General features: G+C 35.9%; 1 protein-coding gene and 1 pseudogene across 1 annotated transcript; both read left to right on the top strand.

Moving 5' to 3' along the window:
* Window positions 1-6,428: 6,428 nt before the first annotated feature.
* On the top strand, window positions 6,429-10,871 carry LOC133872829 (wall-associated receptor kinase-like 10). Its single transcript, XM_062310449.1, has 3 exons — window positions 6,429-7,343; window positions 8,288-8,428; window positions 9,594-10,871. The coding sequence occupies exons 1-3, from the start codon at window positions 6,491-6,493 to the stop codon at window positions 10,769-10,771; spliced, it is 2,172 nt and encodes a 723-aa protein (XP_062166433.1). The 5' UTR covers window positions 6,429-6,490; the 3' UTR covers window positions 10,772-10,871.
* A 644-nt stretch (window positions 10,872-11,515) lies between these two features.
* Window positions 11,516-13,153, top strand: LOC133870407 (probable protein arginine N-methyltransferase 1; annotated as a pseudogene).

Genomic DNA, 13,153 nt, shown 5'->3' with positions numbered 1-13,153 from the left:
CCTATGTGTATGAGTAAGTTGGTGCCCGTAGCTGATGAAGGCGCCCTGCCTATCCTGGCTCTAGTGACACGATTGGGTTCTCGGCTTCTTGTATTTAAAGTGATTCGTGTATGGCTGTGCGCTCCCTGTTGAAGCTGACCCACCAGTGCCCATATTGAGCCGAGCTCAGTCCTCTCCTGCGCATTCTTTATGGGAGTAGGGGCTTTCAAATAGAGAGTTGCTGGAAAAGGACCTCTGTCATCGATTGAACTGCCGCATTACTCCCCCTCTCATTCCCTACCTATCTCATTTTTAAATTTACCAATGGATTTTCATGTGTGGTCCCTACCACTAACAATCTTTTCAAAACAAACTACAAAATTCATATAAAATATTTTTCAAAAATAACTTAAGATTATATTTTTTAAAAGGTTCAAATTGTCTATGTAATTTTTTTTTTAAGTATAGGGGCTGCTAATTATATATATATAAAAAAAAAAATAGTTAAAATAATAATAAAAAATGGAATAGTGTTGTGGCCAACCAATGACGACGATCATTGTCTGGCAGCCCCGTAGTTAGATCACCATGATGGTGACATCATTGCTGCCATGGTGCAACACTTTTTATTGAATTTTTTATTTGAACTTTTTTAGTTTATAAAAATATTTCTCAATTTTAAAATTTTACAAAACACTCTTCAAAAACTTTACCAACCCAATTCGCAACTTTTCTCAAATATAGCGCCTACCAAATTAATTCTTAATTTTTACCTATTTCAAAACTTAATACACTTCTTAAAACTTTTCTAAATATTCTCTCATTAAAGTTTAATTTTTTTTAAACACACTCCCGTATAGGACGTTTTCTACAATATTATTTAAAAACAAGTGTTTAATCTATGAAATTACGGGCCAAATGCACTATAAAATTTAGAGTAATGATTCATTGCCACTTTTTTATACAACTTTTCACCACATTGTCTATGTAGCAAGGCCCCTAGTACTTTTTGAGTTTTAAAAATAAAGTAAGGTGGGGGACCATCTTGCCACATAAGTAGGGTGGTGAAAAATTGTATAAAAATGTGGCAATGAATTATTACTCTAAAATTTACATCAGTTAAAATTGTGTTGTCTTGCTTCCATGTGACATGGCCTTTACCAACCTAATTTGTTGTCTTATTGTTAGGGGTATACAAGCGAGCGCGGTTATTAATCGGTAGCCGCTAAGAACTGCCAACAACCGCTAACCGCATAACTGAGAAACTGAAAAACGAACAATAACTGCAAACTCCACTTTTAAATTCAAGGAATGAATCATCTTAAGTTTTTTAATATGAAGGTTTGGTATTTTTTTTTGAATTATAATCATATTTTAATTACAATACAATTGTCATTATATTTTATAATATTTGTTTGTTTGATTTTCTTTACAATCATTTTATTTAATCTATAGACTTGATTTTTAGTTCATTGAGATGAATAAATGGTTGAATGGTAAATGTAATTATGCACGTCCACATGGGCGGAGCCAACTTTTGCAATTTGGAGGGCTAAAAAAAAAATAAAAAATTAGTGGGTCAAAACTTAAAAAAAATAAAAAATAAAAAATTAGAAACTAAAAAAGAAATAAAAAATTAGGGGTAAAATTTATATATATATATATATATATATATTTTCTTTTTTTAGGGGGAAAACCTTGGGGATCGCGCCCGGGGGGGGGGTGTGGGGGGAGGCCTTGCCCCCAATCCCCAAGGTTCCCCCCCCCCCCCCAAGCCTCTTACTTCCTCCACCCCTATATGTCCAGTAATATTTACTATTTAGCATTGAATATTGAATGATTGTATATTGACTAGCTTTAAAAAAAAAAACTGAAAAAAAAAAAAATCAACAATGTATAAAACTAGCTACTCGTTTAATAATCAATTTTTAATAACTAGATAACCGACGGTTGGTAATAACTGTGATTGCGGTTATTTAAATGAGAATAACTGAGTATTCCGACTGTAGTTATGTGAAAATAACCGCAACCAATTATTTGTACACCCCTACTTATTGTAACGGGAGCCACAACAGGAAACCAATTTTGATGCCTTGCAAGTGGTAGGGGTGTGCAAAACTCACCTGCACCCGTGAACCCGCCCCACCCCGCACCAACTCGCCCCGTCAATAATGAATATAAGACATTTCTAAAAAAGTGCGGGCCCTAAATATGCCAACCCGTGATTTATGGGGCGGGTTGCGGTATTAAATTTTTTCTCACCCGCATACCCGCCCCGCAATCCCTTTATACTCATACCATCAAATTTTTCCCAAAAAAATTATAAGAATCATGACTAAGGGTGTGCCTTTGATTTCATCAAATTTTCTCCAAAAAAATTATAAGAGTCACGAATTGCCCAAATTGTGTACCTTTGATTTCATTCAATTCTGCACTATCCATTTCATATCTATTCTTATTACATTCTTATATACACTTTCATCTCTACATTCTCACATACACATACCCATTCAATCTACAATCACATAAAAGAATAAAAAAGTTCTTCACAGCAGTTAGGTTTGTTGGTAATTCTGGTTCTTTCTTCTTGTTATTGTTTGCTGGTGAGGTTGATTCAATTGGGATTTTCAAATTTTAAATTGGGTTAACAAGATTGTGAATTATTTTTCTAGTTTTGAGCCCAGAAAAAATAATAAAAAAATACCCGAACCCGCATGAATCTGTCCCGATCCGCACTACCCAAGGCCCAGCGGGTTGACCATTCACTATGCGGGTTGCGGATCTTGAGTTTCAAACCCGTTCACTGCGGGGCGGGTTGTGGAAAACATGCAAATCCGGTCCAATCTGGCCCGTGCCCACCCCTAGCAAGTGGGGTGGGTGGCACCGTCGTACCACACATAGGACATTTGTCAGATATGCAATGCCGCATGGGGTACCCACCCCTCATAAAAGGAGAGGCTGGTCCCCTCATTTGCTCAAGCAAGTGAGAAAGAGAGGAAAACCACAAAAATGACTCCTGGACAATAATTGTGCACATGTTGTGCAGAAGTGTAGACACATGAGGTGGAACTATAAAGTGGGTTCCATCATATGAGTCCCACCCCATGTGTTTACAGTTGTGCACAACATGTGCACAACTGTAGTGCAAGGATCAGTACTCGGAAAACCGAGAGTGGGTTTGGTATGCAAGAAGAGAGGGGAAAAAAGAAAAAGAAGGAGAAAATGAAAATAAAAATAGAAAGAAGTGGAAAGGAAAAGAAAAAGAAAAAGAAGAGGAAAGGAGAGAAGAAGAATAGAAAAGAGAGGAAGCCGTGGGAGAGAAAGAGAGAGAGAGAGAGAAATAAGAGAAAGAGAGACCGTTGCTGATGTGGCATTCGCCACTATGGTCCTTCTTGGATCACTCAGTGTTAAAATGACATCTTGTTTTTAATATAAACATATATATATATAAATTATAGCTTCATTTTGTCCTGTTTTTATTAAAAGAATAAGGTGTCATGTTAGCACATAAAGAGCTAAAGAGAGCCACAGCAGATGCTCTAGTATTTCTCATGGCTATCTGCTGTGGCTCTATGGGGGTGGAGAGTTGTGACTTTTTTTTTTTTATTGTTTTTTTATGTCATTCTCTCTTTAATTATGTGTATATATTTTTTTTCAAATTAAGTTGTTATAATGCATAAATGAGCCTGTGAAGTATAGATTAATAGTTTAGAATATTATATTCATACAATATTGTTATATTTAATTTATTATAGGAAAATTATAATAACGGTGTTGTAATGTTCAAGCTAGTGAAATTGAGAATTTTACAATAGCGCCATTAGAGTACTTTTCTGGAATTCTTCTTGTGCGCTTTTGTGTTTCTAAAATAATGAGGTAGCTTTTAAAGTATTTACTATTTAAACAAAATTTAATAGTGATTAATCATAAGCCCAATAATAATTTTAAAAGCTACATTATTATTGGGAGGACACAAGATGAACATATAACATTACTCGTGCCGTTATAATGTCCGAATAATGCTAGAATATTTTAATAATATTTATATTCATATAAAAAAACGAGTAAATACTATGATACTCGTCACAATACCGAAATAACAGTGCAATGATGTAGATGTACCGTCTTACCCGATTGACAATATGGCGACATAGATATACCATGTCATAATGTACGTCCAAGTGACAATACGACCTCATAGTCATAGATATACCGGTACTCTGCTGAAATAAATAATGAAAATATAGCAGCTTGCTTAAGGTATTAAAATAATACATAGGATTATGTCTATGCCATCACGTTAGAGGGCCATGCAATCACGTTAATAGCAAGGCACGCACTACCACGGTGTCATGCCTGCAAGATACTTACAATTTGTAAATATGCAGTTATGTTGCCCATTTTTGAACATAGTGTAAGTATAAAAATTAAGGGGCCGTTATTTTCATCTTTTAAAAATAATTTAAAATTGATGTACTTTATGGCACAAGTGCAGCAAATACTAAAATTAAAAAAGGAATAATTGCACTGTTGGTCCCTGTGGTATACCATAATTATTTTTCACTCCCTATGGTTTAAAAAGTTCATGGGAGGTCCTCGTGATATGCAATAATTACAAATCGATCCCTAGCGTCAAATTATGTTAAAAATTTTTAACAGATTCTGTCAAATGCCACGTCAGCGCCACGTGTCGCCAATAAGATGGCGACACGTGTCCACCGTAAAAAAATATATAAATTTATTAAAAAATAAATAAAAATACTTATTTTTTTTTATAAAAAAATTCAAAAAAAAAAAAAAGCTGAAGGGGTGGCCCAGCCACCCCTTTGGGGGTGGCCTGGCCGCCCCCAGCCACTGGGGGTGGCCGCGCGCCACCCCAAGTGGCTGCAGGGGGTGGCGCGTGGCCACCCCCAGTGGCCGGGGGTGGCGCGCGGCCACCCCCAGTGGCCGGGGGTGGCGCGCGGCCACCCCTAATCTATTAGGGGTGGCCGTGCGCCACCCCAGGTGGCCTCTGGGGGTGGCCCGAAGGTCACCCCCAATGGCCTTGGGGGTGGCCGTGCGCCACCCCAGGCGGCATCTGGGGGTGGCGCACGGCCAACCCCATGGGCTGGGGGTGGCCAGGTCACCCCTTTCCCCATTTTTGTTTTTTCCTTTATTTTTTGTTTTTTTTTTGAATTTTTATTTTTATTTTTAAAAAAATAAGTATTTTTATTTATTTTTTAATAAATTTATATTATTTTATTAAGATTGGACATGTCAGTACCATGTGCCACCAATAAGATGACGACACCTGGTGCTGACGTGGCATTTGACAGAATCTGTTAAAAATTTTAACAGAATTTGACGCTAGAGATCGATTTGTAATTATTGCATATCACAAGGACCTCCAATGAACTTTTTAAACCATAAGGAGTAAAAAATAATTATGGTATATTACAAGGATCAACAGTGCAATTATCCCATTAAAAAATAAGAGCAGAGTCCAATTTAACGGTCAATGAAAAAAGGTAGGTATATTTATTTACTGAGACTTAATAACTATATTTAAATATACTTATTTTTAAATATGATATTTTTTTTAGAAATCGAACCTGATCATTTGTTGAAGAGATGGGTTTTTAGCTCATTCAAGAAAGTTCGCTCGAAAAGAGACGTTGCCCACTTTCCCTGCCCTCACAAAGGGTGTCAACTGTCACAAGTCCATCTTTCACAAAGGGTTTTCTTTAGACTTTTAAGGCCCGTTTTAAAACACTTTTCCCTCTCATTCCTTTCACTTTTTTCAAAAAAACATCAACTTCAAAATATTCTTAATTTTTTTTCGTTTTTTATATCACATCAACACTTTCTTATTACTTTTTAAATAAAAATCTCACTATAATACAAATTTTTTTTTTTTCACTTTTTCATATAAATTATATCAACTTTATATCACATCAATTTTAATTTTTAATCATTAAAAAAAAAAAAAAAAACTCTAAGAGAGGAGAGGGCAATGAAATTTTCAAACGGAGCCTAAATCCCTTTCAAAATTCTAATCTTATATCACGTGAAATTCGTGAATCACTTTTTATACTTTTTAAAACACACTTTTCTGTGCTATTTTTTTTTTTGATACAACTTTTCTGTGCTATTATTCTTTTTTTATTTCACCTAAGCCGGATCCTTAGAGAAGGTCGTGATTGAAGGCGACTTTATTAAATAAAAAAATAAAATCACTTAAGAGTATGGTGGGATGGTGGTGGGAATATATACCAGCATTTCCCAATTAAGAAAAGGCTGGAAAAGATGATGTGAATGCGACACGTCACACGGTAGATGCCAATTAGCGTGGTAGACCTGCTGGGAGACAAAGACAACTTGGTCTTCTTGGCAACTTCCATGGAACTTCTTGGAGACTTTTAGAAGGACGATAATGGCGTCATTAAAAGCGGGGGGCTTGGGCTTTGCTGCTTCACACTCCTCCCATTCATATGATCATCCTAGAGAGAGAGAGAGAGAGAGAGAGAGAGATATGGTGGCCGTGCAAATGGTATTTCAAATCATTTTGCTCTTGTGTTCACTTTATGCAATATCTGTACAAGCAGCAGCGGGTTTAGCAATTAACAGTACTTCATGCCGAGCAAGCTGTGGGAATGTTAGCATCCCATACCCCTTTGGAATAGGAGCTGGTTGTTACGCTGATCGCTGGTTTGAAGTATCTTGCAATGACTCTTTGGGCGCCTCTCCCAAACCTTTCTTGCGTAATTTCAGCCTGGAGGTGCTGAACATTTCATTAGGAGGCACAGTTCGCGTCAACTATCCGGCATATATTATTTGTATTAATGGTACGGTGAGAATACGAAATGTGAACTTAGAAAAAAGCCCTTTCATCTTCTCCCAGTCCGAGAACAGATTCGTCGCCATCGGTTGCGACAATTTTGCGTCAATGGTGTCCTTAAATGGTTCAAATACTACTGTTGGTGGGTGCTTGTCAATTTGTGACAAGAGTAAAGTGATAAATGCAAGCAGTTGCAATGGCATTAACTGCTGCCAAACCACAATTCCTTCGGATCTCGTTGCCTTCTATACAAAAATAGAGCCAATAAATAAGGACCCTATCGTTGACTTCACAGGATGCAAGTCTGCATTCTTGGTAGATGAAAAGTGGTTCCAGAAACGTGGTTTAATTATTATGAACATCCTTGAGTCTGAAGTTCCTGTGGCGTTGGAATGGGGGCTTCCATATAGATCATCCTCCTCACTTCCAATAACCAATAATACAGCTAGTTGTATTGTTAATCATCCTTCTAACCGGAACACAACTTTTAGATGTTCTTGCAAAAAAGGCTTTGAAGGGAATCCATATCTTGATGGAGGATGTCAAGGTAAAGTTTTTGTACCTAGCTTTACCTCTATTAATTTATCTCTTTTATAATATTCTTCTTTTCTTTTCCGATTTTGTTATATATATAGTTCTATGAATATTATAACACTTGTAAATCGAACACGTGCGTCACAGCAACGTCACCATGTACATGTGCCTTATGCAGACCACACCTACGTATAAACCTGCGTATTGTTGTGGGAAAAAAACACAATTTTTATAAATTTGATGACATAATAAAATTTCATTTTGGTAGACATAGGGAAACTTTAATTGTATACTTCATTTTTGTATTTCTTTTTCTTTTCTATTTTATTTTTTATCAACTATATTTCTTACAAAATTTACTAATTAAAAAGTAGATAAAATAACCGGATATTAAGTTATTAACCTATTACCCCTGAGCGGGTGGTCCCTTTTAAAGACAAGACCTTCCTTTTTCCAACACTTGCTACCAAATAGCTAACTAGCCACTCTTGCAGGTACATGTCGTAGCTGTTTGGTAAGTAATTATGAATTGAAATATTTATTTGAATAGTAATAAAAAATTATTGATATAATATAAAATTTGATAATATTTTATAGAAAAGTGAAAAAATTTTGTTTTGTAGTGAATTTTTTTATTTGAATAATAATAAAAAATTATTAATGTAATGTAAAAAATGTAAAAAAGTTAGAATGTTTTTTATTTGATTTTTTTAAGAAAAGTGAAATGAAAATTGAAAATTTTAGGCTCGGTTACCAAACAACTGATATTATCAGACTTTGCTTATTGAATAGGAATTTGAACCAACACAAATATTATAATATTAATTTAAATGATAAAATTTCTAATTTTCTTAATTTTATAAAGAAAAAATTGTGATTTAATAATCACTCTGAATTTTGCTTTTGATTTATTAGCTAGATACTAATCGTGTTTATCTCCTCATACATATTTGTCAGATATTAATGAATGCGAGCGCCAACTGTCACCTTGTTTCAACGAATCCCAGAGTGTATCCTGTGAAAATACTTATGGGTCTTTCTTTTGTTACAGTCGGCTAGTTGACCCTACGAAGCCTCCGGCTAGACTGGCCACTATCGGTATGTTCACCTTTTTATTTTGGTAGATATAGGTATGTTTACTTGGATTGGAGTGATTAATTGCTCCCACTTGCTTTGGATGTACATTCTTTTAGGAGAATTAATTAATATTATGCTTTTGGAGAAAATTTTTGAATCACATGTTTTGAGAAAAATAAAATAAAAATTAAAGCACAAATTAAATTATAGGGATCAAAATGGGCCCCCCATGGTTACATTTTCTGAAACTTATGGCACTGATCAACTAAACTACTTGTCTCTTAAAGTGCTCATTTCTCAATATTTGAAGTATTTTCAAGTGAGTGTGTCTTCTTCTTCTTTGTTATTTATTTTTTATTTTGTTTTAAAAAAATTCTAGTACACTTTCTATGCAATCAAATTTTCCGTAAAATAACATACCTGGACTTCACTTACTATTATCTAGAGGAATGCTTCAAGTATATTAGATTTTGGGATATATTGGAGCCACCAATAGTTTGCTAAGTCCATTTTGATGTAGAACAAAATTTAAGAAAATAATTATTCAGCTAATCAACTAAAGAATGTGACCGAACCATCCCTCAAGATTTTTGGGGCGATTGTTCACCCTAAAAGGATAGTCAATGATTCCTATAAGCCTTGACGAGTGGTCGGACCACTTCCTCAAGAGTTTTGGTGAGGTGTCTTTGGAGGAGGTCTGGTCACCCTTCAAGGCTATGGGGTGGTTGACCACCTCTTTTGAATAGCCAATCACTCTGAAAATCTCAAGAAGCTAACAGTTCGACCACCATTTTTCCTATAATTCTTTTTGCTCAAAACAAATGGTGTAACAAAATCGTGACCAAATAAACGACTATAATTTTAAAAGTTGCAGTAGTAGGATTCAAATGGAAACCTTTAAAACATTATTATTTTTAATTGTGTTCCTCCGTCAACGAACCACTTTTAAGATTACTTCTTTCGGAATCTATTGGAATACTACAACAATCAAAATATATATTAATATACGTTTTGTGAGAGGATAGTTACTATACATTTTGTGAGAGGATAGTTTGTCACACTAGTTTGTTGCATTCAAAGAATTTAGATGTCTATCTATTTTAAGTCAACATTTTCATTGAAAAAACTATTGTTATAATCTTTTATTGCAATGAATAATCTTTTCTTATTACATTGCTTTAAGTAGGTATTAGCAGCGGCCTTGGGGTATTAGTTCTACTTGTTGGTGGATGGTGGTCCTACAAAGTGGTAAAAAAAAAGAGGAGGATTAAACAGAAGAACAAGTTCTTCAAACGAAATGGTGGTTTATTGTTACAACAACAATTATCTTCACATGAAGTTAATGTTGAGAACACCAAATTGTTTAGTTCAAAAGATTTAGACAAGGCCACCGATCGTTTTAATGTGAATAGAATACTTGGCCAGGGAGGACAAGGTACTGTTTACAAAGGCATGTTGGCAGACGGAAGAATTGTTGCAGTGAAAAAGTCCAAGGTAATTGATGAAGGAAAACTCGGAGAATTCATTAATGAAGTTGTCATTCTTTCACAAATTAACCATAGGAATGTGGTTAAGTTAATTGGTTGTTGTTTGGAGACGGAAGTTCCTCTACTAGTTTACGAATACGTTCCTAATGGAACTCTTTTTCAATATGTCAATGGCCAAACTGAAGAGTTTCCACTAACATGGAATATGCGCTTACGAATTGCAACAGAAGTTGCAGGAGCTCTCTTTTACTTACACTCAGCAGCTTCCATGCCCATTTACCATCGGGACATTAAATCTACAAACATACTCTTAGATGATAAATACAGAGCTAAAGTAGCTGACTTTGGGACTTCAAGATCCATCACTGTTGATCAAACTCACTTAACCACACTGGTGCATGGAACTTTTGGATATTTGGACCCTGAGTATTTTCAGTCAAGTCAGTTTACAGAAAAAAGTGATGTTTATAGTTTTGGTGTCGTCCTTGCTGAGTTGTTAACTGGAGAAAAAGCGATCTCTTCAACAAGAACACAAGAATCCAAAAGTTTAGCCACATATTTCATTCAATCGGTGGATGAGAACAATTTGTTTGATATTATTGATAGTCAAGTTTTGAAGGCAGGCAAGAAAGAAGAGATCATTGTGGTCGCAAACCTTGTGAAAAGGTGCCTGGACTTAAACGGAAAAAAACGACCTACAATGAAAGAAGTTGCAATGGAGTTGGAGGCAATTCAAATGTTGCAAAAAGCTCCTAACCTGGAGCAAAACTATGAAGAGCTTGAATATGTCCAAGCAGAAATGCACGGGCCGTGGGATGTTACCTCATCTACAATTTCAACCTCATCTGTAGACGCCCGACCATTATTATCTTCTTAATCAGTTTGAATCAGTATTTGCTTAATGTCATGTTGTAGCTAGTTGCAAAAAGCTCTAAGTTCATTTTTAGTTTAAATCAAGCCTTAAGCTGCTTTACTAAGTCTATGATCCTATGAGTAGCTGTCTTTCCTGCCTCGAGATTTTCACTACAGTTCAAGAATTAATGACAATGAAAAATAAATCCAATTCACGTCAACACAATATCAATTCATGTCAACAACTTCAAGATAAGCACCCAACCCAACTAAACTACATCTTAAATGAACAAATTATATGGTTAATCCATTTCACGATCAAGCAATTCACATCAACACTTGAGAATATGACAAGTTATATGTTTCGTTTGATATGACATACATCTATGAGTGAGTAGAAATGAACACGAAGATAATCACTAACCAAAGATTGAGTAAATAGTGGAAAAGAAAAAAATTCATTCAAACATTCCAATACCCCCAAATTTTACACTTAACAAAAATAACTTATAAAAAATTTTTCTTCATCGATTATTATGAGCAGTGCGCTTAAGAGAGTTATTGAGGAACGACAATTTCTTCTTGTACTACATGTGTGCCTCTATTAGGCTCTTGTTTTCGTACTCTAGTGTGGTCTAGAACAAAGCTCTTTTTTGTCTCTTATTTTGTGCAACTGATTGAAGAGTTTTTCACTCTCAAAACTCAGAAGAGACAATAAAAGAGGTGGTCGGGCTACCCATGAAAGTGGGGTGAGAGTGGAGAAATGCTATACATGAGACTTTCTTCTGTTCCTCTTTCGTCTTTTTTCCTACTTGTCATTTTTTTCGTTTATTTTTTCTTCTTTTAAAAAAAGGCTGAAAACGCGGGTGATCGACATTTCACATTCATTTTCAAAATTTCCCCCATTTCCCAAATCTCCCCCTCTCCATCGTCCCCTCCCCCACCGACCGACGGCCCCAACCAACTGCGCACCGGCTAGCGCCCACCGACCGGCGCCCATTGACCGACACCAAAAGTCCAGCTGCGTAAAGCAAAGCACCGTGGAAAGCCATAAACCCCTCACCAAAAGCCCTAATTTTCGCTCTCAAATGGGTCAACGCAAAAACAGCAACAACGACACCAATCAGAGCTCGAGCAGCTTCAACAGCTCGCACCAGCTCCACGACGCCAAGACTCGCTTCGAGGACCCCGATGAGACCACAGAGTGCTCCAACCACGACGAGTCCATGTGCGAGCCCGAACACGACTCGCTTCTCGACGGAGATGAGAAAACCAGCGCCGACTACTACTTCGATTCCTACTCTCACTTCGGTAAGCCTCGAGTACAGACCTTCCCTTGGTTTCCGAGAAAACTGGCGAAAAGAAAAGGGAAAGCTTCGAAATAAAGCCTTCGTAACAGTTTGTGGAAAAGAACGTTTTTTTTTTTTTTTCTTTCTTTCTTTCTTTTTTTTTTCCAATCTTTTATGATTTTGGGTTGTCGCGGTTTTGTGGACAGTTTAGAGCTTTGATTCAACTAATGTAGAAAGTTTGTTTGGATTGGTTGAGTGGAAGTTTTTGTTTTCTTCACAGCAAGTTATGACAATTGTTTCTTTTTTATTCATCTAAAAAACATAATGGCTTTTCTTGTTTTTGCTTAAATGGGTCAATGTTTTTATATTGGGTTTGTCTTAATTCCTGAATGCTATTTGTGACAATTGTATATGTAGTTGCTCATTGTAATCTTGTGTGTGGATGATGAGGTTCGAGAATGGATTTGGGGTTTCTCTCTTTTTCTTTTCTGTTTTCCCCCTTTTTTTTCGTTTGCATTGATGATGCGTCCTGCAAAAGCTTATTTTGGTCTTTGTCTGTAGTTTCAGGTATTCATGAAGTAAGTTGACACAACCTGGATGCAGGGTACTGTTAATGTTAGATTTTTTTGTTGTAACATTGTATTGCTAATATCTTTTATTATTTTTTGTGACCCTCCTTACATTGCAGGAAATGTTGAAAGATGTTGTGAGAACTAAGACATATCAAAACGTTATTTCTCAAAATAAGTTTCTATTCAAGAACAAAGTGGTTCTTGATGTGGGAGCTGGGACATGAATTTTGTCCCTATTTTGTGCCAGAGCTGGGGCAGAACATGTTTATGCGGTATGTTTTCCATTTTTCTTTTTTAAATATATCAATTTTTAAGTATATGTTGCATCTCTTCTTATTTTACCATGTAATTTGTTCACATAGTCTAAATATTGTAAGTTGCCGCTGTCATTTACATTCCAAAATTTCCTCTATTTCGACTAGATCTAAAACTGGCTGGTCTTATGCCAGTGACTTTATTAATTCCAATAATAATCATATTATTCTACAGATCAATATTACAGTATTCTACAGATCCAAGCTGACAGGCTTCGCCTCCACAGGTTGA

Source organism: Alnus glutinosa, chromosome 1, assembly GCF_958979055.1.
Source record: "Alnus glutinosa chromosome 1, dhAlnGlut1.1, whole genome shotgun sequence".
NCBI classification, from domain to species: Eukaryota; Viridiplantae; Streptophyta; class Magnoliopsida; order Fagales; family Betulaceae; genus Alnus; species Alnus glutinosa.
This window is presented reverse-complemented; position numbering and strand designations above follow the sequence as displayed.

Bases quoted from the DNA above. Each gene is read 5' to 3' on its own strand.
- LOC133872829 (XM_062310449.1), top strand. From the start codon at position 6,491: ATGGTGGCCGTGCAAATGGTATTTCAAATCATTTTGCTCTTGTGTTCA. The intron at 7,344-8,287 runs GTAAAGTTTTTG...CATATTTGTCAG, and splicing joins TCTTGATGGAGGATGTCAAG to ATATTAATGAATGCGAGCGC. The intron at 8,429-9,593 runs GTATGTTCACCT...TGCTTTAAGTAG, and splicing joins GGCTAGACTGGCCACTATCG to GTATTAGCAGCGGCCTTGGG.